This window comes from Anomalospiza imberbis, chromosome 16, assembly GCF_031753505.1.
Source record: "Anomalospiza imberbis isolate Cuckoo-Finch-1a 21T00152 chromosome 16, ASM3175350v1, whole genome shotgun sequence".
NCBI classification, from domain to species: domain Eukaryota; kingdom Metazoa; phylum Chordata; class Aves; order Passeriformes; family Viduidae; genus Anomalospiza; species Anomalospiza imberbis.
Genome location: NC_089696.1, coordinates 9436116 through 9463338, shown reverse-complemented (window position 1 = coordinate 9463338; position 27223 = coordinate 9436116). Strand labels below are relative to the sequence as shown.

Below are 27223 nucleotides of genomic sequence, written 5' to 3'. Positions count from 1 at the left end.
TTAAACCTAGCTCAGCAGCTGGAAAGTGGAAATGATGGCAGCACATGAGCTGCTCCACACAGAAGTTCCCAACTGCTGTGAAAGCAGCACTCTTCTGAAGGGGTTGCACACACATGTGGAGGTAGGAACTGGTTCAGCCATTTGTCTTTAATTCACTGCTCACAAATCAGCATATTCAGTGAGTCACAGCAATGACATGGCTTACAAACAAGCTGGCAGAAAAATATGTATTTGGTCAATTATAAATCTCCTCTTTTATTATGTCTTGAATACAGTGGGTTGCATTCCAGCAAGCACAAACCAGGAAAGCAAATGACACAGAGCTGACAGATCGACACTGAAGTCACTAACCGAGTATTACTCAGGTCAGCCCCACTGAGGCATCTCCTGAAAATGCCTTCCTGGATGAGCAGCCCTCAGACTGATGGGAGCAGGCAGGATGGGAGTTTCCAGGCAGGTGGTAAGGAGATGGAATCTGTATTCTAAAGGAAGGAGCTGCTCTGAGGAGGCAGCAGGGCAGCCAGCCTGTGGGACCACAGGGCTTCGGCTGCACAGGCTGAACATGCTTCCAAAAGAGGACTTGGATGGGGTGTAACGGCACAATACTGTCATACCTGGCTATTTTACAGCTTCTGTGCTTACACAGATTCTAACAACAACATTTGCTCCTTACTTTTCATTGCATTTTCTTGAACAGGAGGCTTAGAGTTCCCAACACCTACGTGGAGTGTGAAATCATGCTCAGGAGAACCAGAGAAATGTGTACTCTGCCCATGGAAACAAACACCCAGTCCAAGCCAAAACAAACAGCTCAGTGATGAGTATTAATGTAGGCTGCCCCAAATTTGGTTTACAGATCCACTGACAATCAGGCAATGGAGACACTGTGTAAATTCAATTTTTTGGATAGAGTAAAACCTCTGAACACCAAATATTGTAGTGGGGGAAAGGCTCTAAATGAGAGCTTTGACAATTGCAGTCTAACACAACACACTGAAATATTCTGATGCTTATCCACATTTGCAAAATCCAACCTATTCATTATAATCTTATTTCTCAAAGAGCCTCTGATGCCATTTAACACATCTGCATGAATGTGTTTCCTTTTAAGATCCTTTAAAATACTTTTATAGGAATAAGAATCTATGCTACAGAACTGTGACATTTCTTAAATAATCCAAGAAACAAATAAGAAACCCTTTTTGGCAATACATCCTTTCTACCTGGATTTACTGTTTTAACATTTCTGTTCGTACAAATTCTCATTTTATCAGTGATCATTATCTATACCCCAAACAGAAATGTAACCAATCCTATTAATTTACAATTAATGTTTCCGTATCAAATAATCTTAGCAGTTACACACAGCCACAACTAAAATCACAGAAAGTGACACATAGCACAAAGCACCAGTTTAACTGCAGCATTCTAATAAAGGCTGGCACTAACATGGAAGGCAGGAGTCACCTGATTCAGAGCAAACAACACTAAATAGATACATTTATGACAAGTAATTTTTAACTCTTTATAGAGACAAAAGAAATAAAGGGACAGAAAAGACACAATCTCTCACATCCCAGCACATCCAGTGGCACGCAAGAGAGGCAAATGGCTCCTGGATAAATAAAGATCAGGTATCTTGATTTTGAAGTATGAATCCATTTTTATTATATTACATATATGAAACACATGAGATGAATTTCTAACCCTCTAAAAGACAGCAGTGAACATCTACCAAATACTAGTGAGCTGTCATTTCAGAAATCAGTAAAAAACAAGTATATTTCACAAATCAACTGATACTGGAAAACATATTTTTAATCTTTCTAGACAGGAAATATGTAAGAACAGAACTGCTCAGAAGACAGGCAGCATCTGGTTATACAAACACAACCAGGCTACATCAGCAACAGGGTATTACTTTCTTGCATGTCTGATAATTTCTAAATCATCAGCTCTAAATCTTTCTTTCCTGCCAAAAAGCAAAGAGGTGAAATAATTATTAGCAAAACTTCTCTGTGTAAAAACATGAATTATAAGCTTTGTTTTCTGCCCTAAGGTAATTTCTTGGACTTTCTATGCAAAACTGGCATAAAGAATTCTCTTCCTAACATCACAGCCGTACATCCCATCTGTTAGGGATAATAAGCACCAGTAAAGAATTCTCAAACCAACAGACAAAAAGGCAGTTTAGACAGACCAGCAACTAACTGAAGAAATTATTAATGCAATATTGTAAAAGAGAAACAAAAGTTGTGATCCTGTATCACTACTGATACATACACTTATAAAATTTGTATTAGCTATATTGAAAACTATCCTCTACTTTAATTTAAACTTTGTTGAGTTCAGGGCTTGATTTACTTTGAATCTTGCAAAATCTGCAAGTGGTGTCAGTGCAGCACTTATCATCTGCAACTTCTTGTCTTGCCAGCTGTTGTGACAACAAAGAAAAAAAATCTTTCTTTCTGCTTGAAGCTGGAAGGTGTGAACACACTTTGAAAAGAAGCAGGTGAATGGCATGATTCCAAACACCTTCAGCATATTTTCTTCATCTAAAATTTAATCCTACAAGTGAAGCACAGGAATACTTTTAAAAATACAACTCAAAATATATAAAATGCATGGGCTCAGTGCCACCATTGACAAAATAGTAACAGAAAAACAATATAACTTAAACTGAAAGTAATCAAGTTTCCTTAATTATATGTTTAATGGGGCTACAGTGCTATGCCCTTTCTGGAGAATTTTAACAGGAATGCCTTCTTATGCACTTCACCAGCAATACAGTTTTCCTTGGGACACTGAGATGCAGAGAGAGTTGTGGAACACAGCCTTTATCTCTGCATGCCTGTAACAACTTCTTTGCTCCTATAGGATGGTTTTATATCTGCTCCCTCTCCAAGCATCTCTCGTGACTGATCAGCCCTTAAATGCTGAATTCTGCAGACTCAGACACACACACACTCTTGCACACCAGGCTCCAGATTCCACTCTCCATGAACCAGGCATTCTCAACCAGCAGGTGAGACTGGATTTTTTTTATTCCTTTTTGAATGACTGGGCAATGTTTTTGAACCAAAATAAAAACTACAGCTACAGAAACAAGGTTTTTAAAAACCCTGTCTTGCTCTATATCTGCCTTACCCAATTCCTTGATGAGTATCTTGGCAGGCCAACATTCTCTAGTGCAAATCTGCAGTTGTCTGTGTCCATTGTTTTCCCTCAAACAGCTCTGTGACAAGTGCTTTTGCCTTGTTTAACCCCGAGAAAGTATTTCCACCCAGCAATTTCTCTTTTCCTGTGGTTTTTACTTTGCCAATTTAAAGCAGCAGGTTGGCTCTGTGAGAGGTTCAATCTGCCCAGCTGCCTCTCCCACCACCCTGTAATGAAGTCCCATGTTTGCTGAGGATGTCTTTGCTGTTAGTGGGGTCCTTTGTCAGTCAGCCTTCTTCATGTAACAGATAAATCCTGCAGCCCATGCAGCAATTGTTATTACAGCCATTACATCTGGTTCTAACTCTCTAATGTGCTCAACTGCTTGCTAGACCATTACTAACTACAAATACACATCTGCCTTGCTCTTTTCACCACAAACAGTTCTCTTTGAACTCTTCTTTGGTTATATGGGGTTTTACTGTGGACTATCTCAGCTAAGAACTAAAATCACTACAAATGCTTCCAACTTTGGAAAAAGTGACTGCTAGAAATGAATACATTTACTAAAAAATTACCCTTCCACTGAAATACATGAACTATACATAAACTATGACGTAAATGTGTTGACTGTTTACCTGAACATTTTTTTGAAAGCTAGAGTCATCTTTTCGGTTTGTGTTCCACTTTTCAAGCAATAATCTGTTTGAAAGAAAAACAAACCCCAAAAAATTAACAGCAGTTTTTCACAGAGGCACAGAACACCTTGGAGTCTTTGTTTAGCCCTGTCCTTAGGTGACTTTTCACTGAGGAGGTATAATGCATTTTAAAGTCCTTTGCAGGAACTTTTGCCTACTATTCCTATTGAATTGGTGCTTTCTGGTTCTGGATTGGCAGTTAGGAAGGGTAACAATGAAGAAACATAAGGATCAATACAATCTAATTGTCCTTCACACCTATTCCAGACAATTCTCCAGGTCTATTTTTTTATATAACAGACACTGGCAGTCAGATATTCTTGTCTTCATTCTATGAAATAATAAATACAAAAATTCTTCATAAATACTCACCTCCAAGATTTTGCCTGCTTTAAGAAATTTCTAGCTTTTGCTACTTCTTCAGTAAGTTTCTTTAGATCATCTCCTTCAAAGTAAGGGAAAACTGGATTCTGAAAACACAGTTAAAATGTTTTAACTTGCACCTATTTATTATTTTCTGTTTCCCCAACTGAATTAACTGATCTAGTTATTTTAGATCCAGGTAACTGATCTAGTTATCTAGATAAATTTAACTGCTTTAAATTTCCCTACTTGCAGAGAAGGTCTTGGTCTTACAAGGGGAGAGCAGAGCAAGCCTAGATTGAACCTGGGTCTGTTCAGTAACATTTTTCTGCTGTGGCAATACCTGAGGTCTCATGTGGGAGAATTAATATGCTAAGCACCATAAAAGGATTTTACAATTAAATGAAACACAAGATGGGAAGGATAAGGAGATAGTAAAAGCTGAATTTAGCTTAAAAACTACATGCAGACACACAATATATTTTTTACTCCTCTTTCAAAACCTATATTGCACTGTGTATTCCTTTCATGGGCTTGGGCACCTCACCAAGGCAGTCAGCAGAAAGGCAAAAACAGATACTAAGATTTCTCTTTTTGGCTTTAATCTGAAATATCTTAGAAGTTTTGTATTATTTTTTCCTCACTGTTTTTCTTTTTAAGTGAAGTTTCTCTACGGATGAAGAACTAAGTTGCAAAGAAACGAAACAAACTGATTTATTTAACATACATCTTCATCATCCAGCCCCTCTGTCAATATTCTGTGTGCTGCTAATTGTCCATCTTCACCTCCAGAACTGCAGTGGAAGCGCCCTCCTGTTTGGGCAGCAAGCTTCTTCAGGAATTCAACAGCTCCTCTGTTAGCACAAAGTAGAAAGCTACTTATGGGAATTATTTTCTGAAAGCAACAGCAAAAGATTTTCTAACAACTCCTCAAAAATATGACAACAAAACAGACTGGAGGACATGGTTATAAATTCCTGTATGAAATGTAGGCTGTGTGGCAACTACCTGTGTCAGAACAACCTTCCCCATTACCATCTTGGTTACACAGACTTCTGACAATAAATAAAGTAGTCATTTCAAGAGATTTTTGTTTTCTTCTTGCAAAGTATCACATACCTGTCTGCACAGCTAAAACAAATGGTGTGGATTTTAATATCTTGTTTCTTTATCAATCTTTCAATTTCTTTCAAAATCAGACTGCAACTGGTGTCTGGTTTTCCATCAGTCAATAGATACAGTGCCTCTACACCTTGGAAACTGAAAGCCTTCTGAAAGGCAGAAAATAAGTTTAAATAATTTGTACATTTATATGAAATGCTATACTTCAGAACAAAAACACCATTCCAATGATTTAAGATAGTTTCTATTTGCCAATATATTTATATTTGATCATTAATCAACTTAAGTTTTGTCTTTTCATTTTCATTTCTTAGGGAAGGAGATCAAGGATATAAATTTGAAAATTTAAATAGATAATTTGTAGCATAAGACAACATATTTATAAGCAGGGCATTGCCAAAAATTGACTCATTGAAATAAGAAAATTAACTGGTTTTGGAGAACTACAGACAAAAGATTTTTACATCAAATTTTATGGGAGTTAAAGTTGTTTAATGTCTGAAAATCAGGCTCATTAGGACTTGAATGAATATTATGAAAATTTGCTACAGTAATTGACTCAGTGGACATCGCTGTAATACACACATGTCTTGCAGCTCTACTGGACTTCATTCATAATGAATGCCATAACATTTATTTATAGATTGTGCAAGGATGTCTGGAAGAAGAATCATTCATTAAGGGCAACATTTATTTTTCGATTCCAATTTAAAATCTCATGAAATTGCAAGTTCAGTTTTAAGTTATTATTACTAGTTGATTTCTACACTGAGAATTTTAATATGAGAAAAGTTTCTCCACCTGGTACTTAAGTTCAAGAATTGTACTCAAAAGCCATGAGATTCCAACAAACACTACTTGTTTAAAGCCCTGTTTGGGTCAGAGCAACATATCACAGCCACAGTTGTATATAAACATCAGTTTGAGCAACTGGCTATTTTCCCTCTCCAGTATTCTTTGAGCACAAATATTAACAAAACTATTGATATTTACTCTTTTGTTTTTTAAACTTAGTATGAGCAATTACTTTGAGTATCTATGAGCCCTGGGGCCAGAAACAGTGACTTGATTTCTAAACTGTTCAGTGATTTGCATATGAAGATGTTGCACACTTTGACATCATGATTTTCCTAGAATGTCACCAGTCAGGTGGAAGTGTTTTACCAGCACAGGACAGGATGTGTTCTCCAAGCTGGGGCACACCAACCTGTAAAGCTGCAAGGATGCAGGAGTTCCCATGAGCATGGCATGTGGAAGCCCACTGCACAGCATCATGGCAGTTTTCATCAGTTGCCTCTACAAGATTCTCTTTCCAACTCTCTGTATTTTCTGCAAATCTCAGCAGGTTAAACCTGAGAAGAAAGATGACCCACAACATTTAACCATAACCAATACAGTAAGTACCTTTGGATAAGACAGTTTTGAAAGTAAATACATAAAATTAAAAAAAAAAAACAAATACAAACCCAACAGTAAAAAAACCCAAACCCAACCAAGCCTCCTATCAAAGAGCCTGGTGCTGGATTAAGATCCTCAGCCTTGGAAGAGTCAAAAAGCATATCTTGCTTTGCATGAGCAGAAGATCCATGGGAATGCTGAGCCTAAAAGGGTAAACAGCATCAGCCTACAGCAGAGGCTCAGATCTTAGAGAGTTTAGAACTTAGAACTGGTAAAAGCAACAGAAAAAGCAGTTCTTGTCACATGCAAATTATAATCTAACATACAATAATTAACTGAATTGTGTTTCAGTGCCGTATTACTGTAATTATTAAGCAATCTGATTACATAATAATGAGTGCAGATTTCAGTCTTTATCAGTAATTCACCATACCTGACTTCATTTTTTCTCAGCTGTTCCCAGATAAGGGAGGCAAGTTCTTTTGTGACAGGTGGCAAATATGGGCCCATGGAACCAGATGTATCAATCAAAACACAGACATTTGCTTCTAAAATGGTACCAAACAATCTTCGGCTTCCTGGGCCAGAACATTAATTAAGAGTTATTATATAGACTTATTTTATTGAGCATAATGTAAATCTTCAGTCTTTAGGGGTAATTCTGGTCACATTTCTACATAATTAAGTCAAATCTATGTGGCAATTAGGTAGTTAAAAGGTTAACAACAGAAAAGTGTTTTGCCATTTCAAAACTAGCACTATCAAGCATTAATTACTAGCTAGTTGTAGCAACTTGCATTAAATAATTTGTCCTTTACATCCAGCAAAAAATTAAACTATTTCCCAACAAAGTTCTTTATGAGCAACAGAGAGATAAAAACAGTCTTCACTAGTAGTGATGTTGAACTTCTAAGCAGGGCACATTATTAGCAAAACATGCAGAAAAAGCTAATTTTGCTTGTATATGTTACTGTATATATTCTGTTGATAGAACGCTTCTACTCTGTATTCACAAACACACAAAGACCAAAACCTAATTATTTGTCAGCAAGCAAGATGTTTGTCAGCTGCACAGATGCTGAAATGTCTTGTATTGACAAAAATAAGTTTCAAAACAGAGAACCTTTATTCACATTGGAGGTTCAGAGTTACATTCAGATCCATTCTACCAGAAAAAGCAGACAAGAGGACTTTGTACGTACTTGAGCTTTACAGAAAACCAGAGGCACACCAGTACCTGAGAGAAGCCACTGCACTCTCTGGATATAGCGCTGCAGCACCTTCTCCAGCTGCTCTGTGTAGGTTTCCAGTTCTTTAGGCTGAAACTGCAGATGTTTCACAACCCCCTGGAAAAATTCAGTTTGTACAAGAGCATCTTACTTCAGGAAATCTGAGCTGAGCTGCTATATATGCATTGGACATCAGGGAGATTTTTGTCTTTTTATCTACAAAATATGGTAAGAAAAATTCTGTGACTCTGTTGCTTGCACTTAACTTTCTACACTTCTCTCCAGTCATTACACAAACTGAAACAATCAAGATCCAACATTTTCCCACTTGCAACTCACACATGATTTTGAAAAGTTTTACTTAAATTTTAAAAATTATTTTTCATACTGTATGAATGGAGGAGATGCTACACACTGTAAAGAACATGCAATTTGGACTTCAAACATCCTAAGTGGTTTCTTGTGGTGAATAAAAGACCTTCTCTAGCTTGCTAGTGGAAGTATGATTTACAAAGAACAGGGAAGAGTGGAGAGAAAAACCAGAACCATCAGTCAACATTCACTAAACATATACAAAGCCTTTCAAATGAGGTAGGTACCTAACATCTGCAAAAACCTACATTGATTTCTGCACTGGGGAAGATAGAACAGTATTTTGCTGATACTTTCTTGTGCAGAGACTCCACAGTTGTCTTCTGGTGGGTGCAGCTTGGACCAAACATCAGTCTGGGCAATTCCAGTTTAAGCTTTTTAATACTACACTTGGTCAGCCACTTGTAAGACAAACAAATAGAGCAATTGATTTTTGGCAAATATTAGAACAGTTTAAGTAATAACACATTGTATAGAATCACAATTAACATTTACATTAATTCAGATGGATACTTCCAAAATGGCAATTTATTAGCAAGGAGAAAAATACCTCTTTGCTTGAACAGATTTCCTCTTCCTCTGGCAATTTGACAGAGCAAACAGATTTTCTTACACACACTGCCTTTGGATACTTCCGATATATTACACCTATTTAGGAAATGAACAAAGTACCAAAAAAATCACTTATTTTAAAAAATTGTCACCTTCAAAAAATTCCAAACCAAATCTTCTGTAATCAACTAAACCATGTTCACAGCACTTTTCCTCTGAGCACCTTTGACCAAAAAATCTCAAGGGACTTAACAAAAGAAAAACCCAATTAAAAAATCAGTGGCAACAGTGGCAAAAAGTGCCACCCACCTGCATCCAAATTAAAATCCTTACCACTATTTGGTAAGTGAAACTCTCTCCCACTCACTGCTCAAAGCACCCTGGTTATCAGTGACTTACCATCCTGCCAGCTTTATAATGGAAGTGCTGATAAGAAAAGGGCTTTACCCACCCCATCCTGATAACACATACCCACATTTCTTCCTTCTTCAGTGTAAAATACAGACACAGAAGGCTCTGGCTGCTTCCTGGGTTTGTGCTTTCCTTTATTCTCAGTCTGAGGCCATTCTTTAATTGTTTGTGCTACAAGCAGTAACAGATAAAACACCCCATTAATTTAGCTCAGCTGGATAAAACTCTTACATGAGAAGAATTCAACCCTGTTCTTCTCTTCATATATTCCTATTACCACAATTATAAATGCTTCATTTTCTTTGATACTGATTAAGAAAAATCATATTATAGCACTACTTCAGCAGCTTTCATAGAAATTAAACTTTTACAAATAAGAAATTACCATCAGGAAGAATGTCACAGGAGTTAGTCTGAAAAAAATTAGAGGTTTGAACAAGCATAATATTTGTTGGAGAGACCAGTTAACTTAGTACAGAGCACCTCAGATGCAAGTATGAATCTAGATTTGTAAACACTGCTACATATCAACATCAGGAGGTTTGAAGACTCTAGTGTAAAGAAAAATAAATTGCAAAAGTTAGTGATGACAAAGAAAAACCACAGGAAAATGAAAAAAAAAAAAAAAGAAACGGAGGAGAAATGAATTGGGCTTTAAGGTACCAGCAGTAACTGGAATCAGTTTAAGAGCTTTTCATATACCAGCAGCAGCTGGAAGAGTTAGCATTTCAGGCAACCTGACACTGTGTTGTACTTTTCCTTCATAACTAGATCATAAATAAATCAAGTGGAACAGCATATTAATTAAAATGGGATCTAACAGATTTAGTGGCAAAATATACATTGAACCAATACCATAATAAATGTCTGAACTGCTGAGCCTTATGGCTTCAGGTATGCGACACAGCGGGGTTCCACCGTCCATCAGACACATCTGACATTTCCGAATAAAGGTCAGGTATTCAATCCTAGGACCTGGAAATCATTGCACAGCGGTGCAGAGCTCCTTCCTTGCATAGTGTAGAAGCAAATTAGGTAAATTATAGCTAAAATTCATCCCAAAGGAATTCCAAAACAAGCACGATCGTTCCTATAAATCTGATTAAAGATTACAATTCCAGGAGTTTCTAACATCTTAATTTAAATCTCTAATTTAAATACTGTCTTTTAAGCAAAACCCAAAGGAAACTGAAGACAAAAAGGCCCTAATCCATACGGACCTGGTGGAATTCCTGCTTTGGCACTAGGAGGACGCCATGCCAGTACTCTTACAGGAGTATTTCTCTCTGCACCATGGCTGTCTTTAACATCCTTAAGCACCTTTAATAACAACAACAAAAGAAGTAAAAAGTGTTTCAGATGGATCGTAACTGCATTATTCTAACCTGGAACTATGCTTCTTTTTTATTTAATTCCTGCTTTACTCTGGCTTTGACAAATCCACAGAATGCCATGACAACACATCAATTTGCAGTTTCTTGCTGGGTTAAGTAATTCTAATTGCTCTGTTTTAATTATCTTGCCAATATAATCTGCTACCATAAACCTAAAGACTAACATCTACAGGGAGAGGAGTTTGGACCATTTTTGCCACCTGAAGGAGCAGTCTAGTATGGTAATGGCCTTGCTTTATAGAATACAGTATTTAATATCTTCCTCAGCATTTTAGTGACTATTGAAAATCTAGTGCTGACACCAGTAATTTCTCCTTTGGGTTTGGCTTATCCCTCTGAGTCTGCTAAACAGCACAAGCACTTGTTTAACCCTACTGTAGTATGAGACTTGCTGTGACACTGAGCCTTCAAGCAACTGACATCTAAATTAATATACAGCTCTACTATAAATATCACCAAACATCTACGGACACCCTGTACCCGTTTTCTACAAGTTTAACCACTGCAAAACCATGCTCTGTTGTCATCTCTGAGTAATTCGCTTCTCCTGCATTTGTGAAGAGGTGTTGAGAATATGTCACTTTTGATTAAACAGCCTGCAAGACCTACAAAGCCTTTGCAAAATTCCCACACCTACGTTCCCATTTCCTACATTCCCACACCTACAATGCCATTCCCATTCCAAAGATGAGAACTGAAAGTTCCAGCAGACACTGGCCCTTTATGCATATTACAGATGTGCACACCTACTCAAAACAGACAGTCAAAATTAACAAACACTAGCAAAATCCCAGGGGATTCAGTAACGCAGCTCCATGGAAATAAGCACAGCAGGCAGGAAACAAATCCTGAATCCTGTTCTTGTTTTATGCTGGCTCTCTGTGAGGCCAAAAACATGCTACTGAGCTGCAGCTGTCTCATCTGTAAATGAGCAGAACGTCGTAATATTCAGTACCTTCTAGAAGGACTTGCAAAATAGATGTAATTTGGTAGAGCACATTTCTGCTTTGTCTTTGTTTGCATTAAACATTATTTTTTAAGGTCAGAGGAAGGATTATTTAGACACCTTTTGACACTACAGTGTGGTTCCATTATAATTAATTACTTAGTATGATGCAGTTTTTGCTATAGGTAGCATTTTGAATGCAAACAAATTCAAAGTACTATCACAGTGCTGCTCTTATTTCTTCAGATTTTCAGCTGAGCACTTCTCTGACCAAGAGGAGCATCCAATAGCTGGGCAGGATCTTTAATTAACACACAGCATATTAAAAATGGGACCATTTTAAACCATTCCAGCCAGACTCACAGCTGTGGGTTTAGGAGATGGCACCTTCTGTGATTTTTTTTTCTTATCCCTCATAAGCACATTTGAGTGTCCTTCTGGTGTGAAGGGTTTCACAGACTGATTTACTGAGCGTTGCTTTAAGGACTCCACTAGGAATGCACACTAAAATGGAAATCCACATTGTTTAGTAATTCAGATACATGGAATTTAAGGAAATGACACTTCAAAGACAGATATTTTGTATTTACTACTATCATAATAAATAAAATTCCTATCTGACAATGCTTAAGACCTCTAACGGAATAGAAAGCCCCTTGTACTGTGCTTGCTCAAACACACTATAGAAACCCTTCCTGCTCTGGGCAAACAGCCTAAACCAGAAGGCAGCAGGGTTCATAGACCAAGGCTAGAACAAAGTGGAAGATGGTGAACAAAGTATATGCAACTTTTACATGATAACAAACTGAACATGACAGCAAATTGAACAGCCACCAGCTCTTTTAAAAAAGTCCAACTTTTGTGACTCAGTCTTGCATCCAGCAGGGCTCTCAGCCCTCTGGACAAGGCTCTTACTGCAGATCTCTTGCTATGCACACTTGTTAAAGAAACAGGCACACACTGCCAGGCTGGCTGTACTGCTGCAGTTATTCTGTTGGGTATCTTTGAAAAAAAGTCATGTGCATGGAATATGGTGAGATACAGTCTAGTTCTCACCCTCAGTACATTGAGAAAACAACTGGTTTAGAATTGACAAAGCCATTGTGCTAATGAGAAGCCCTCCCTACACTGGGACTTAAAAAATGTAGTATTATTTATTTGCATATAACATATGTAACTTCATTATAATGAAGAATTAATTTACTTAAAAAGAATTCATCACAGGATTGGCTACAAAAAGGAGAATCACTTGAACTGTAAACTTGTATTTGGTATGGAATTATGGCTAGTCCAACACCAGTCACTGCAGTGCTATTGTGCTTTCTAGTCCATATTGACTCTACGGTCACTATTTTCACACTCTAGAACATTCCTGCTCATCATAAAAGGGTTTTGTGCAATTTCTCCTGAATTGTCAGCTGAACAAACTCTGTTAAATTTTTTTAGGAAGAAACACGTAATTTACAATGTTCTATATAATTCATACCTTTTGGGAATAGTTCTTTGCTTTTTCCATTTCAGATATAATACTGGTAATATCATCACTTTCAAAAATACCTAATAATCAAATAGATGCTAATTAGCATGGGTTTCTTAAAGTGTACAAAATAAGCTTTTTTTAAAATGCACAACTATTCGTACCACATGTTAAACACCAATGCAGAGAATCAAAAAACCTTCGTTTCCTGCAAGCCTGATCATCTGGACTTATAATATCAGTAACTATATTTTAAAGCATCTTTAAAAAGGCTAACAGAATATGATGAATTCAACTAGAAAAAAATCCCAAATGAATTCCTTCATTAAGGCTGCATTATGATATTCTGCAATGTGATTGAAAATCTCAATAAAACTATGACCTACGTTTATATCTCAGTGCTCTCAACATATCTTAAAAAAGTAAACTACTTGATTTGGGAGTAGAAAAGCATTAATAAATATTATTTCATCAATGAAAAAGAAGTATGTGCTGACTTTCCTCTGCTCATACCTGCTTCTCCAAACCAGTGAAACCTCCCATTGGCTGCCTGTACAACTTCTTTAAAAGCACTGGCAGTTTCCCTTTGGCTGGCATAGCGGGCTGGAATAATTGCACTGGAGTCAGTGCCCTCTGTTACACTGAACAGACAGACATGGAGCTGTAAATCCAAACCTTTGCAAGCCTCAGCCACATAAGCACTGATTGTGTGCTGTAAGACAGAGGAGAAAGAAACATCAGGGGTGAGCCTCTACCTCAGACAAGCTTCCATCTACTCCACTGGTTCCTGGCTGATGTACAAATGCTCCTAGTTGGAGCAGCTCAGAACAGGAATGTTCCCTGAGTAGTGCAATGCCTCCTCAGTCCATGCAGATACACAACAATTGTCACTATTGCTGGTTACAGTGGCAACAGCTCTACTGCAGGCCAGAGGTGAGCTGGGGTACATTTGGGAACCAAAGACAGAGATCGTGGACATCAATTTAGCTGTGCACTGAAGCAAAGGTGGGATGAAACTGTCCATTTGCCCCTCATTTTCTTGTCAACCATATGGGCTTTAATGATTTCTTAAGTCTGCCCAGAATTTCCAGAGGTATGGTAACAAAAGCAGGAGACACCTCACTGCACACATGCAGAAACTCAAGGCTGCGCACACGGATTAATGGCCACGGAGCACATTCACTACAAACATGGATCCTAGCAAGGGATTACTGGGATAAAAACAGGAGTTGTCTCAGAGCGTGCTATGAAGTTCCACTGGAAAATTATTTGTTCCATGAGTTGTACAGAAATGATAAATTACAGAAAATCAGCTTGCTCCAATTCAGAAATCTGAAGCGAAATGATGCCCAGAGCTGGGGTGGGCACATCTTGAAGCATGTCTTGAATTTGCTACAAGTTACCTATAATTAATAATTGCTACCTCCCACACATGACTAACTATTGCAGAAATGGAGGTTTGGGATCCTGACAGTTGTGCAGCCTTATGTAGGTAAAGAAGGAATATTCTGCCAATGAACTGTGATAACTGGCTATAAGGGAAAAAAGGAATAGGGAAAAAAGAGAAAAACAAAGTTGATATTAGTTTTGATAGGAACTTAGAAAAAAGTTGCCTGTGATGACACTCACTGTTTCCTGATCAGGTATTCCAGTAGTCAGCAGGTAGAGTCCCTGTGATTTGTGTTTATCTTTGTCTTTGAAGTCAACTTCCACAGCTCTTCTGAGCGCACTCATGACATTTCTACTGCCCTTGCACTCCAAGCCCAACACCCACCTAAACCAAGATGTTTACAGTTCGAAGAATGAAGAAACAAAAGCACTTGTTTCTGCTCAAAGCAATAAAAAAAATTAAGTATCTTAAATAACACTGCACTGGAGTCTAAAATTTTTGAAAACGACAGAGAGCAAAACCAGATTGTATAACAAATTGTTTTTCTGGTTTCTGTATTGCCAGCATGGCAAACTAGTTTTTAAAAAAGATACAAAGCAAAAAGAGGAAAGAATTCTCTCCTAATTTTATGTGGAAAAATATTAACATAGTAGAACTTACAGAAACAGAAATGAAACCAGAGGTATAATGAGAACACAGAAGATGTGACTCCACAAACAGAAACCTGGGATTTTTTTCCAAAGCATGTGGGAAAACCCCATTGTTTAGCTCTCACATCCCAACTGAACTTGAAGCAGTTTTCAATTCTTCATGTAACCTCTTCATTCCTTATACAGACATTTCTGTATCTGTATACACATGAGTTGTATATACATATGAAATATGAAGTCACTCCAAGCTTATTAATTTTTATAATGCTATTTTCACAAGAAAACACCATGAACAATCACGGCAGCCTATTTTTGTAACACGATAAACTTATACAGTTTTTCAGCTTGCAATTTTTCTCTGTGAAATTCACATACATGGGATAATTGTTTGATCCTACCTCCAAGCCTTTTCTAAGTTTTCTGGTTGGGAAGGACACAGTTCCTGCTGCCAAGGCACAATGTCACTCCCAAATCTTTCAAAGAAAGACAACAGCAATTAGTTTTCAGATTATGGTTTAGAACAAGCAGAAAGATAAAATAAATTCACTGAAGAAGAAAAATCTCATTTGGAGTATTACAGACATAAAACTGCCCGATGCCAACTATTTTCTATGTCAAACCATTTAATTATCCATGTTTATCCATCACCCAAGGTTTATTTGATTTTCTTTCCTGAAAAGTATCCTACATGAGCTGGGAAAAGCTCAGAGGAAGGATTGTGAAAAAGGAACTCCAACCCTCAGCTGCTGCCTGTATCTCTCTTGTGAGATAAGGGCTCTGTTCTCACACCATGTCAGGAACTCCATGAGCTGCTGGCTCTTAATTTTACCTGCCAGACACCTGCCCAGAGCTGCTTAGCAGCTGTGTCACATGTCTCTGCCTGCCAGTGCTGAGTACAGAATTTTAACACTATAATATATTAAACAGTATTGGAGTTACGGTAAAATTTAAAGGGTGCTCTCAGTTATGGTACCAAAATCCTCTTCTGGTAAGTTTCTGACAGGTGAATTAATACTGTTATGAACAATATAGCAGGATGAGTATTTGTTACAGGTATGATGCAATCAATTCCAGTGACCCTCATCCAAAAAAACTGATTTTTAATTACCAATCTGGTCTCCATACCTCTGATTCATGTACTCACCCAATAAGGACCAATCAGTGCTAGTCTTGCAAATACTTCACTAAAAACCATTAAATACTAAAATATGACTATTAGTAACTACAGTCTCTCAGCATACTTCATTGCAATGCATCACAGTTATTTTAAGACTCTTAAATAGTTACTTACGCTATAATATTGAAGTAATCCTTATTTGACATTTGTTCCTCAAGTAAAAGTCGCAAATAATGTTGGATATGAGAGATGTAGGTAGAGTTTGTCACTGATATATCAACAAGCACAACTACCCTACAGAAAAAAAATGCTATTCATTAAAAAAAAAGAAAAAAGCCTTATTTAATTATGTAGTCATATCTCCAGTGCACTCTAACTTGTCAGGGAAAGTATCTTCTACCTATGTATCAAAATGTGTAAACACTGAATCTATTTTTTTTTAAATTCTGCAAAACATCAGGTGACATTTAAAAAATAAAAATAGGAGCAGTAATGGAAACTCCTCTCTTTCCTAAACTATGGAATAGTCAGGGCACTGGCTACCTATTGCCATTACTGGCTCCTGAACCCCAAACAGCTCTTCCTCCTTTTCTCCGTACTTGAGTATCTAAAACCCTCTTGGAATGTGTGGATGTTTGCCACAAGGAGAGCTATTGGATACTTCACTCTCCTTTCCCAGCCAACACTCCAGGAACATATGGAATATTACTCCAAAGACAAATGGTTAAGATTTCTCTCAGCTCATCGGTGCCAGAGTGTTGCTCAGGAATGGACAGACTGATGTTAGTGAACACATTACCTGCTTAGAGCAAAGTGTTAATGATGAGCTGCTCAGCATGGTCAGTTTTAAGTCCTGCTTGCAGAGACAATGCAGGATGGTCACAGTTAATGGACACGGCATAATTTGGGAGCAGTAGTTTTGAAAAGACCCACAGATGTGATGGACAGTCAGTGGGATGTGAGTTCCCAGCACAACAGAGTGGCCAGATGGGCTAATTCAATCCTTAATCAATGAGCTAGAAAATCTCTAATAATAGGGGCCTCAGCTACCTTCCTTTTGTCTGAAACTCCATATTCAAGGAAAAAGAGCAAATGTGCAATTCGGGTTGGGTAAGGCCTCAGACAAGATGTAAACAAACACCTTCCTCAAACACATTAAGACATCAAACCTCACCAAAAAAAAAACCCAAAATGAAATACAATACCTTCTTTCACAAACACTTCCCCATATTCTTCTGCTAGCAACAGACAGCCACTCAATTTGTTTCTCATAGATTCTTACCATTTTAGCAAGGAGTTTCTAGGCATAAATAAAGAAAATTTATGTTAAAAATAGGAAGTTCAAGTATTTTATTGCCAGATGCTTAATACAGAAATAACAGCATAGTATTGAAAAAGAAAATTTTTTCATTCATTTGGATAGCAAATTTCATTCTTAGTACAGATATGAGAACGCAGTCCATGAAAAAACAGTGATAAACACAGTGATAAAAAAGCAACAAAGAGTCTAAAGGTCTGTATCTCCACTTCACTTTTCCTCTTGCCACCATATTCCAAAACAATGCTCAGGCATATCAAGAAAAGAAAAGAAAGAGCTTTAAAAATACAGTTTTTGCAAGCTTACCCTTTTTTCAATAGCATTTTTAGGCAGTGTTCATAACAAAACACATCATTTAACATAAACACAATATTCACAAACACATGTAATTCTTTAACAGTATCAATTTGATATTAAGGTAATTTGTCCAAACTTTATACACCATGACCTTTCCAAGTCTATGTAGGTATTATTATATGAGGGCATATCAAGCTAGAAAAGGGCACTGAACTCACAAAGAAAACTATAATTTAACATGCACCAAACACAATCATCTCCCAGTGAGCAAGGAGCCACAGAAGCTGCTTTTCATTTCAGCCACTTCACACCTTCCTTTTGGTCTGGCTGTAGAGTTCCACAGACTTCACATCACTCCCACTTCAATGAATTATTTGCCCTGCCTGGAAACATTCCCACTGCCCTTTGTCAAGACTGCCAGTGAAGTGGGAATGCAAAAGGACTGACAGACCACTATATAGCAAACCCTGCTGCAAACATCCCAGACAGCTTCTCTTCCACTAAACTTGTCCCTCTCTCTGATGATCTGCATTCGGATCTAGGAGGAAATCCTCAGCAATCACTACTGACTGTAAGAATCCCAGTGGCTGCAGACTTATGTGGACAGCTGTCTGCACGTGAATCCCTGCAATACTTAGCTAACAAGACAACTAATGAGGAATAATTAGATGGTAGTCTAGCCCTGACAAGGCCACATCATGTTAGACAACTCACCTGATACTTGTACAATACTGGCAGGTCAACATGGATATTTTTTACAGTTCCATCACACCACTCAAACTGCATCATCACTTTCTAGAAGGGTAAGTAGAGTTAACTGTTTACAGAACCCAACATGAGATAGACTAACCTGGAATTTCTTCCAGGTCATTCTTAAGAATGACATTAAGTATTTGAGTTGAATCTATGAGTCAAATCTCAGCCTGTAGAATTTCAGCTAACTTATAAAGTGATTTAAATTAAAAAGATGCAGCAATAGGAAGAAAAAAAACCCCACAAACCCAGGGAAAATGTTCCTCATCACTTGCCTCATGTAGAGTTGATGATACTGTTTTTTTAAGAATAGGTACAAAATCTTCCACAGGAGAGAAAGCATTGGGAGCCAGAACTTGATAAAGGTCTAACTTTTTAGCTATAGGAAGAAAAAAAATACATTAAATAAAATATACTCTGTCTTGAATTCATGTTTCATACCTGTTAAGCTTTTCTTTCTGTGCTACCTTTCAATCCATATGTCTTTAACCAGTCTGCTGAGGTTTTGGCCAGGATGCCTGGTGTTTGAATAACTAATGGTGCTTTGTGCTTTGGAGGCTTTGGGGAGAAGCTAGAAGGCGCTGTATTTGCAAATGCTGTGGAAACCTAAAACAGATTTCAAGAAAAGCTCTTGCAAGTTAACATAATTTATTTTTACCCTCAATTCAAAATATCCAGAAAGGAATCTTGGTGAACATAATTAGAACTAAAGTGCTGGGATTCCAACAAGCAAAACGCTTTGAAAGTAGCTATCAGTGCTCCTCCTAAAAATGGGCTTTTACTGGGGATACAGAATCTTCTAAGTAATTTCAGAGTGACTTCTGCTCCATAGCTATTCTACACAGTCCTTAGTAACAATGAGGTTGGAAGAGAGAAAAAAAATATATGCATACAACATAGGAAGGATGAGGGGAAATACAATTAGAAATTTTATCCACAAAAAAATTCCTCCAGACTTGTATAACAGTGCTACCAAGACAAGCCCTTATAAGTTTGCAATGGATTCAAGTGTCCAACTAAATCACACAAAAGTAAGTATCTTTTCTCCAATTTAAAGGACTGCTGGAACCTCATTTATGTGATCGTGAATAGAGTCAGGCTAATGCTCCTTAGATTCCCATTACAATGACAGGACTATTTTCTTTCCATGCATTTTGGAGAATATTTAGTAAAATGTCTCCTTTACTGATTTGGTTCTTAATTTCCTTCAAACAATTCAACACAGAATACTCAAAGTTCACATATCAAAATACCTGATCAATCATACAATTTTTTCATATTGTGGACAGTTAAAATTTCTAACCCTAATTATTCAAAGTACATCTGAAAATAAAAATATACGTACATCTGCTCTTTTACTACCAAGCAAGCCATCAACTCTTCTTTGAAAACTCTGTTTGATGCTCTTGAGTAGGTCCTTAGCCTTCTGGGATTCCTGAAGTAGAAGATGAAAATCACTGCTATCAAAATTCTGCAATTATAAAAACAAATGGGGAAAAATAAGTCAACTACTGTTCAAACACCAACTGAAAACAGCTTTCTTTCTTTACTGTGCAAACATCAATACAAGACTGCCTAGCATGGCAGAATTGAGTGTGAATGTATCTAATGCTCTGCATATAAATTAGTAATAGTTTATAAACAAGTTATTACTTTATTACTTTGAATCACTCTACAGCAAGGCATGACTTTTATCACCCGTAAGTCAGTAAACAATAACTGCAAAACTTACTGCATTTTTAGGAAATGTTTTCAGTTGCAGAAAGAACTAACCACAGGTCTATTGAGCACATCCTCAGCATTTCTATGACAGAGACTTTCAGCACCAATTCTTACTATCAACTTCTACTCAGGTGATAATTATTTTATCTTCTCAAAGTAAAGAATCATCAGCAAGAAAAATGCTTTGCCTCTCTCCCTGTTACCTACCTCTCCCTTGGAAGAGTAGCAATGATAACGGCCTCTTACAGCTTCTGCAAGGTTCTTTAGAACTGCCTTCATATAAAAATAGGAAGAGAAATAGTTACTTTGACTTTTTAGTCTCTTTTAATAATGTGGGTTGTTGGTATTCAGTTCTCAGTAGAGACAGAAAAAGAATATTTGATATATATGTAGTGAGAAAGCCAAAATAATTATGTTTCCATCATTTGCTTACCAGTCTTATTTTAATGTGGCTGAAAAACTGAGTAAAGGAAGTTACAACATGATGCTCCAAACAATTTTTTAATGTGTGCAAATATGCTCTGAAGAGAATAGAACACTAATTCAAGAACTCTAATGATTAGGTTAGCTTCCCCACAAGTTTATGAGAGAAGGCATTTCAGCTGAATAGGAAAAAAATGCACAGCAGGAAGTTAAGTATTAACACAACTACTTACAAGAGAAGCAGGGTTGCTGCAATCATATGTAACAGTGTGAATCTGCACTTTTCTCCCCAGCGTACACTGCTGAGCATAATCACATAACATTTCAAAAGACTGATCAGGGCTGATTAAAAAAAAGTAAAGAAAGAAGATATTAACAATGGCAGTAATCAAATGGAAAAAAGGCCATACTGAAGAAGACATATAAGAAAACTTGGGAAAGAAATAATAAATCATGGGAATTATTTAGGTATTTAGCATTATCATGCTTTTGGAGGGACCTTCTCTCCCTCATTCAACAATTACTGAGATGTCACTACTGGAGCTTTGTTCTGTCCTGAAAATCTGGATGATAACAAACCCACTAGGATTCTATTCCCATTCTTAACAGCTTGTGAATGAAATGTTCTGAAGTATTCCCTGCTAGCCCTGAAAGCTAAAGATCAGGAGTTGTGGCTTTGGCCACTGTGATAGAAAACCTTTCAGCTCCGGTTTGTAAGAATGTCTTCTGTTTCCAAAGACAACAAAGAAAGTAAAACTTTGCTTTATGTTTAGAACTTAGTGTCCCACACAGCTATCATTTCCTGAGCTCTGATGGCTAGTAAAAACCTTTCCTTGCAGCTACACTTCTGCCAGGGACTGAAATTAAGGAACTTTTCACATAGTAGGAACTTTATTTTCTGTTCATAGCAGATCTAAGCCTTGTAATCCATACTGTGTGTTCAATAAATAACCTGAAATTTAAGTTCAATTACTCTAAGTATCAATCTTGCCAAGCTTACACCATCCCCTTTTGCACATTTAAAATAAAACACAGTTAGTAAACTAGGAGTAAGGTAACACTCCTAGAATCCTTACTGTAGTCTTTTCCTTGTAATCCCAACTCCAATATTGGAATTTTCAAATTATGACAGTAGAACTGCAGAATTTAAGTCTATAACTTATATCATCTCACCTGGTTTCATTTATTTAATCAGACATTGTAAGTTCTCCATCAGCCCTACTAAGATCACAGAGAGAAGAATCTCTGAAAGCTTAATGCTATTTTATAGCAAAATCTATCTTATCCTGTAACCTTCCCAGAGGTGTGGACTCTTTCAGTGACATATTTAATGACACTTAATTGATGTAAAATTAGAGCTAGCAGGCCCTCAACAGATTACTGTGGTAAGTGATCTGCAAAGGAAACACATAGGTTCATAACAGAAATGAGAATATTTATAAATAGTAAAAAAAGGGAAGAAATAAAGGAATTCAAAGGTATAAACTAAAAAGATGTAATACGCAGATATTGAATTTTCTATTTATTTTGGTATCAAGTTCAGTTTCTTGTACCAATCCTGTATCCAGGTTAAATCTGGTTGTTAAGACAGATAATGAACTTACCAGCTTCCTACAATAAGAACCAAGGAATTCAGTTCTTTCATTGGAAGGACATGCCTTAAGGCTTTCAGCAAATTGCAGCCTCGACCAGGCTCCAGCTCTTGTACCCACTGTCTTGCTTCATGTAGCCTAGGAGAGGGAAACAAGAAAAAGAAGATTTAGGCGCTAAATAATATAGATCACAAAGATTACTACAAACCGCAGGAGGAGCTAAGATATTTTATATGTGAAAACCATCTTGAAACCACTGACCACATGTCAAATTCATTGCTTTTCTCCCCTCTTAAAATCACTGCAGGCACAAGATGAAAAACATTATTCCCTACACGAGACTGCTCAAATTAAATAAAGACCTTGTCTGAAATACCTTGATTTTTCAGAGAAATTAACTTACTTACACATGAACATTGATGGTTTTTGGACTCTCCCACAGTGGTGAAATTTCTGTACTGAATGAGAGGCAGTACAATTGCTTTTTATAACAAAGCTGCTCATCTATTAAATGCTAATAAAAAAAAAATTAATTACTACCCATAATCTTTTAAATCTTTTTAATCTTTTGCATAATAACCCTTTGGCAGGGTTATTATGCAAAAGATTAAAAAATAGTAATTTCCTAAAAATAGCGACAGCAATATTTTCAGCTACCACTAAAAAACTTCCAAGAAAAACTCATAGAGATTCAAATATTTGGTAAGGATAGAGACAAACCCTATGGCATTATAAATAATTTGCTAACCGAGCACGAGGCAGGGATATTTGTTGTTCTGGTACCAGTTTTTCTCTTCAGTTGAGGACCACATGAAACAGCAGTGATCTCGAATGCACATATTCACCTGCCAGGCAATTTCTAAAAAATTGTTAGCTCATAATCATGGATATGGCTAAACAATAATTCAGATATTCAGGCTAAGCAAACCAGATTATGGAAACTGAGTTTTCTTGAAGGAGTTTTATTTGAAGCACACAGATAAAAAAACCACAAATAATATAAATTGATGATAAGTAATTCCTGAATGTGGGAAATTTAATTGTACCAAGCGTCAAATATAGACATTATCTCTTCTTTCCTTACTGCAAAAGTTTCCCTAAAAACAAATAAATAAAGGACAAGTTTCTTCTGAGAAGACAGAAGATTATTAATTCACCAAGGTTCTGTCAAAAATTGTGTAGTGGGCCTTATTTCAGTAAGGCTTACTTACTTAAGTGTTACTACTTACTTACTTAAGTGTTACTACACTTAAGTAAGTGTTACTTACATTAACTTAAAGAAAACTTTATTTACTATGAATATCTCTATGTAAAATTTATCTCTATCTCTTACAGCTGCTTTTGTTAAGCAAGTTTATTCCGTAATGCTGATAGAATTGAGAAACTTTAACAGTTACACTTCCCTTAATAATATTCCCTTAATATTTTGAAATATTCTGGATTTGTTTTGGACATTAACAAATACTACACTTTCAAAGACATTTGGAGTATATTTTTCTACAACAGAAAATTTCTATTCTATTGTATATTAGGATTTTAAGCAGATTTTTTTCTATTTGGTTCCTGGCTTCTAGTTCCACAAAAGCTTGATTAGCATGTCAAAATAGGCAAAATTTGCTTAACTATTACTTACCAAAAGGTTCTTCTGAAAATCCAGTAGTCTAGGTCTATAACTCAAATGAGACACATCAACCAAAAGTCCAACTTTAGTTCCTTTTATAACACCGAACACCTTAGAAAAGTCACTGCAAATATTAGCTTATCTATAGCTTAGTAATTTTACTGTTTATTCTGTACAACACCATTTTTAGATCAAGTATTAGGTATTTATTTAAATTTTAAGCTTTTTAGCATAAAGATGACACACTGACAAAGTCAAGGAGGAAAAGAAGAAGAAAAAAAGAGTCCTACTGGCTCACAGTTAATCTTTACCACTGAATCATATTACCTTCTTCCCAAGAAAACTTATTCATTACTTGAGAGGATAATTAAAAAATAACTTTCTCCCCTTCAGGCCAAATCAAGCAACTTTGTGGAAACCAGATTTTAAGAGTGCTGCATTTCTCCCTATTCCCTTCAAGAGGGAGTTACATTCTGAGCATTAGCACTGCCAGGCACAGTGTGATGAAACAGCTGTGCAGGAGTGGGCTAAATGAACTACAAGAAGCTCCACTCCGCAGAGGTTAAGCTCAGCATTGTCCGCTCCCATTTGAATTGTGCTGAGAGGTCCTGATGACTAAGATTGCAAAGAGAAAGGAAAAGACTAAATCTAGAAAGCAGAAAATTGCATACCAATGAAAGGTCAGGAAAAACAATCCACTGCCAACCTCACTGCATATGATGTGGAACTTGTAGTAAATAATGAAAATACAAATGCTTTCTGGAAGCCACTTTTCACTAGTATTCAAAAGTTAATTTAGTCGTTAATGCCATATAGGGTTTCATTCTAAAAATATACTGCAAAGTTCAAGTTACCTTTCTGCTGTCCTGAAGCAGCCACTGAATTCGGTGCTGATATAGGTCAATCACTCTGACAAAAGGCAGAGCACACATTTAGCTGCAGCATTCTCTCACATTGGGTCACAATGTAACAATCAACCACCTGTCTTCATCACATCCCCTTCTCACAGATGCAAAATCTGTGAGAAACAGGTATTTTAAAATATGTTAAATATGCCCTTACACAACTACTGGTTGCAGGGCTAACCACTTAAATACTTCTTTCCCTAAAGCAGAACAACTTCCAACAGTTTAATATTAAAATAGTTATAACCTGAGGTAAAACAAAATACTTCCTGTTCTCTAACACTGTTTTACTTTGACCAATGGATTTTTAATTCCATGCGCTACAAGTTGGCAAATAGAAAGTTTAAGCCAATATTTTAAAGGGGCAAATCCATTTTGCTTTTTCAAAACAGAAAAGCTGCTTCTGCTTTATAAAAGCCTGACACAGTGAGGTATGCTGAAATGGTAGCATTCTTATAAATGGTGATTATTCTACAGCTTATTGAACCTATAAATTAAATTAAGTTTCTATACATTAAATTAAGTTTCTTGATTCTATAGATTTAAAACTCACTTAGAATACTTTCAACTTCCATGTCACAACTGCATCCATGACTTGAAGCTAATCCAAGTTACACTAAGTACAACCCCCAACTGCAGAGTGTTACCTATGGAAACCTGACCATGCACGGGCTGCCTTTCTAAAATGAGCAAACTGCTTCACATCAACACCTGGCTGATAAGCATCTTCCTTAAAAACCCCAAACCTCAGCTGTAGTGAGTGTAATTATCCCTTACTCTCAATCAGCAGAAGGGATTTAATGTTGAGAAACTCTGAGGTGCTCAGAGATAACAAATTAAGATTTAAGGTAGTGTCTGCAGTAATGGAGATACAGAATCACTTACACATCAAAACAGTTAAGAAGATGGATACTTACTCAGAAAGTCTGCATTCAAAATCAGTAACAGTCTCCTGTGTAAACTCCATCTCTTCACCAGCATCTCCTGAATTCCTGGAGCACTATGCATGGTTAACATCAGAGATGCACACAAGTTAAGACAGACTAGATAAAAGGCACTGTTGTACTTACAAAACAATATTGCCTTCATTTACCAGATACTCTAATGTTAATTGCAAGGATTCCAAACTGTAGTTTCTTATCCATTCTTCTGTTGTTTGCACCTTTTGAGATTGTGTTTTCTTCATTTGTCCTCTCTACAGATCAAGTGAGAAGAAATTACATGCAGTTGGAGAAATTAAATGTCCTATTTAAATGTGACAAAAATATAAGCCCTAAGGAGAGCTGCTGCTAGGCAGTGCATATCCAAGAACATAATTTTATGTATTGGAATACTCTTTTGAATGTGGGGTACAAAGGAAAAGAAGCTTTCAAAATACTCCCAGATTGTGAGCTAAAGGAGGGGAAAAGAGAGCTTAGTTTAGAGCAGACAGGAATGGAATGAAGACATGAAATAGGAGAGCTCAATAAAAGAATTATAATAAATACCCCAGTGATTTACCAGAGAGGAATAAAAATAAGCATCTCCCAAACACGACTCAGAGTTTGAACTTGGCTTCTGCCTTTTGAAGGAAAAATGCAGTATCAACAGTTGATCTCATTTATTGTTGTTTTGCCCAATTTGTTCTGAGATTCATCTCTGCAGAGAAGCTACATGCAGTCTCAAGACATGAGTGATCACACCATCAAACTAACTCTGTATATATGCAAATATATGTAAGGAAGCATATTAGTTGTCTATCAGTTTATTTACTCCCCACTGTGAATTTATAATGGGTATGCATTAGTGTACTAGCTGCTCCATTCTGTAGGAAAGCTCGCCTACCAGCACATCTTGGGTCTTGCTACTTTGTGTTCCCAGCAATCCATTATCTGGTCCTAGAGGAGGCACAGCAAAATCCTGCCATGGTGGATGATGACCCTGTGGATGGAATTTTGTCAACCTACAAGACAATAATTTCATGAGAGCGATTCATTACCCATAATATTCCTGTATTGTCACAAAGTCATTTCAAGTTTTTTTCTGTAGGAACTGTTCTATACTTTGTCAGTTGTTTAAGCATTAAGTTAATATATGATGTTTTGAAGGGATATAGTATATACTTCACATGAATTATAATTTATTTTCTATCTACTTATGAAGTCTCAACTAGATTTTGTAATGGTTTCCTCACCCAATTTTTTCCAAGTATTGATCATTGTCCAACAACCACGCCATTTTCTTGATGCGTGTATCCGTTATATGAATAGACTTAGCCTTGTTAAAAATAAAAATAAAGCATTAGAGCAAAAAAGTTAAAATCCTCAGGAATAAACAC

The 27223-nt window shown here is 36.8% G+C and overlaps 1 protein-coding gene across 13 annotated transcripts; it reads right to left on the bottom strand.

Annotated features, from left to right (window-relative positions):
* Nucleotides 1-1639: 1639 nt before the first annotated feature.
* VWA3A (von Willebrand factor A domain containing 3A) lies at nucleotides 1640-27212 on the bottom strand. 13 transcript variants are annotated; one of them, XM_068206928.1, is made up of 33 exons: nucleotides 27080-27212; nucleotides 26731-26848; nucleotides 26000-26101; nucleotides 25824-25906; nucleotides 24856-24910; nucleotides 24014-24112; nucleotides 22788-22894; nucleotides 22393-22518; nucleotides 21022-21130; nucleotides 20573-20638; nucleotides 19989-20114; nucleotides 19111-19249; nucleotides 18915-19022; nucleotides 18605-18681; nucleotides 17481-17575; nucleotides 16450-16569; nucleotides 15557-15631; nucleotides 14748-14892; nucleotides 13632-13830; nucleotides 13128-13198; nucleotides 12005-12145; nucleotides 10522-10621; nucleotides 9362-9472; nucleotides 8889-8986; nucleotides 8587-8739; nucleotides 7975-8083; nucleotides 7171-7315; nucleotides 6547-6691; nucleotides 5337-5488; nucleotides 4945-5092; nucleotides 4227-4324; nucleotides 3795-3858; nucleotides 1640-2568 (listed from the first exon to the last, which is right to left on the bottom strand). In XM_068206928.1, exons 1-33 carry the CDS (start codon nucleotides 27121-27123, stop codon nucleotides 2563-2565), a joined length of 3534 nt encoding a protein of 1177 aa, XP_068063029.1. In that variant the 5' UTR covers nucleotides 27124-27212; the 3' UTR covers nucleotides 1640-2562. The 13 variants fall into 13 exon arrangements, 10 of the variants coding, with proteins under 10 accessions (XP_068063029.1, XP_068063032.1, XP_068063030.1 ...); XM_068206931.1 differs by having other exon boundaries at nucleotides 4945-5071; XM_068206929.1 differs by having other exon boundaries at nucleotides 5337-5485.
* Nucleotides 27213-27223: the final 11 nt, after the last annotated feature.

Bases quoted from the DNA above. Each gene is read 5' to 3' on its own strand.
- VWA3A (XM_068206928.1), bottom strand. From the start codon at position 27,123: ATGGCGTGGTTGTTGGACAATGATCAATACTTGGAAAAAATTGG. The intron at 26,102-26,730 runs GTAGGCGAGCTT...CTTGATCTGTAG, and splicing joins GCAAGACCCAAGATGTGCTG to AGAGGACAAATGAAGAAAAC. The intron at 20,639-21,021 runs GTAAGTAGTTGT...TTTTATATGAAG, and splicing joins GCAGCAACCCTGCTTCTCTT to GCAGTTCTAAAGAACCTTGC.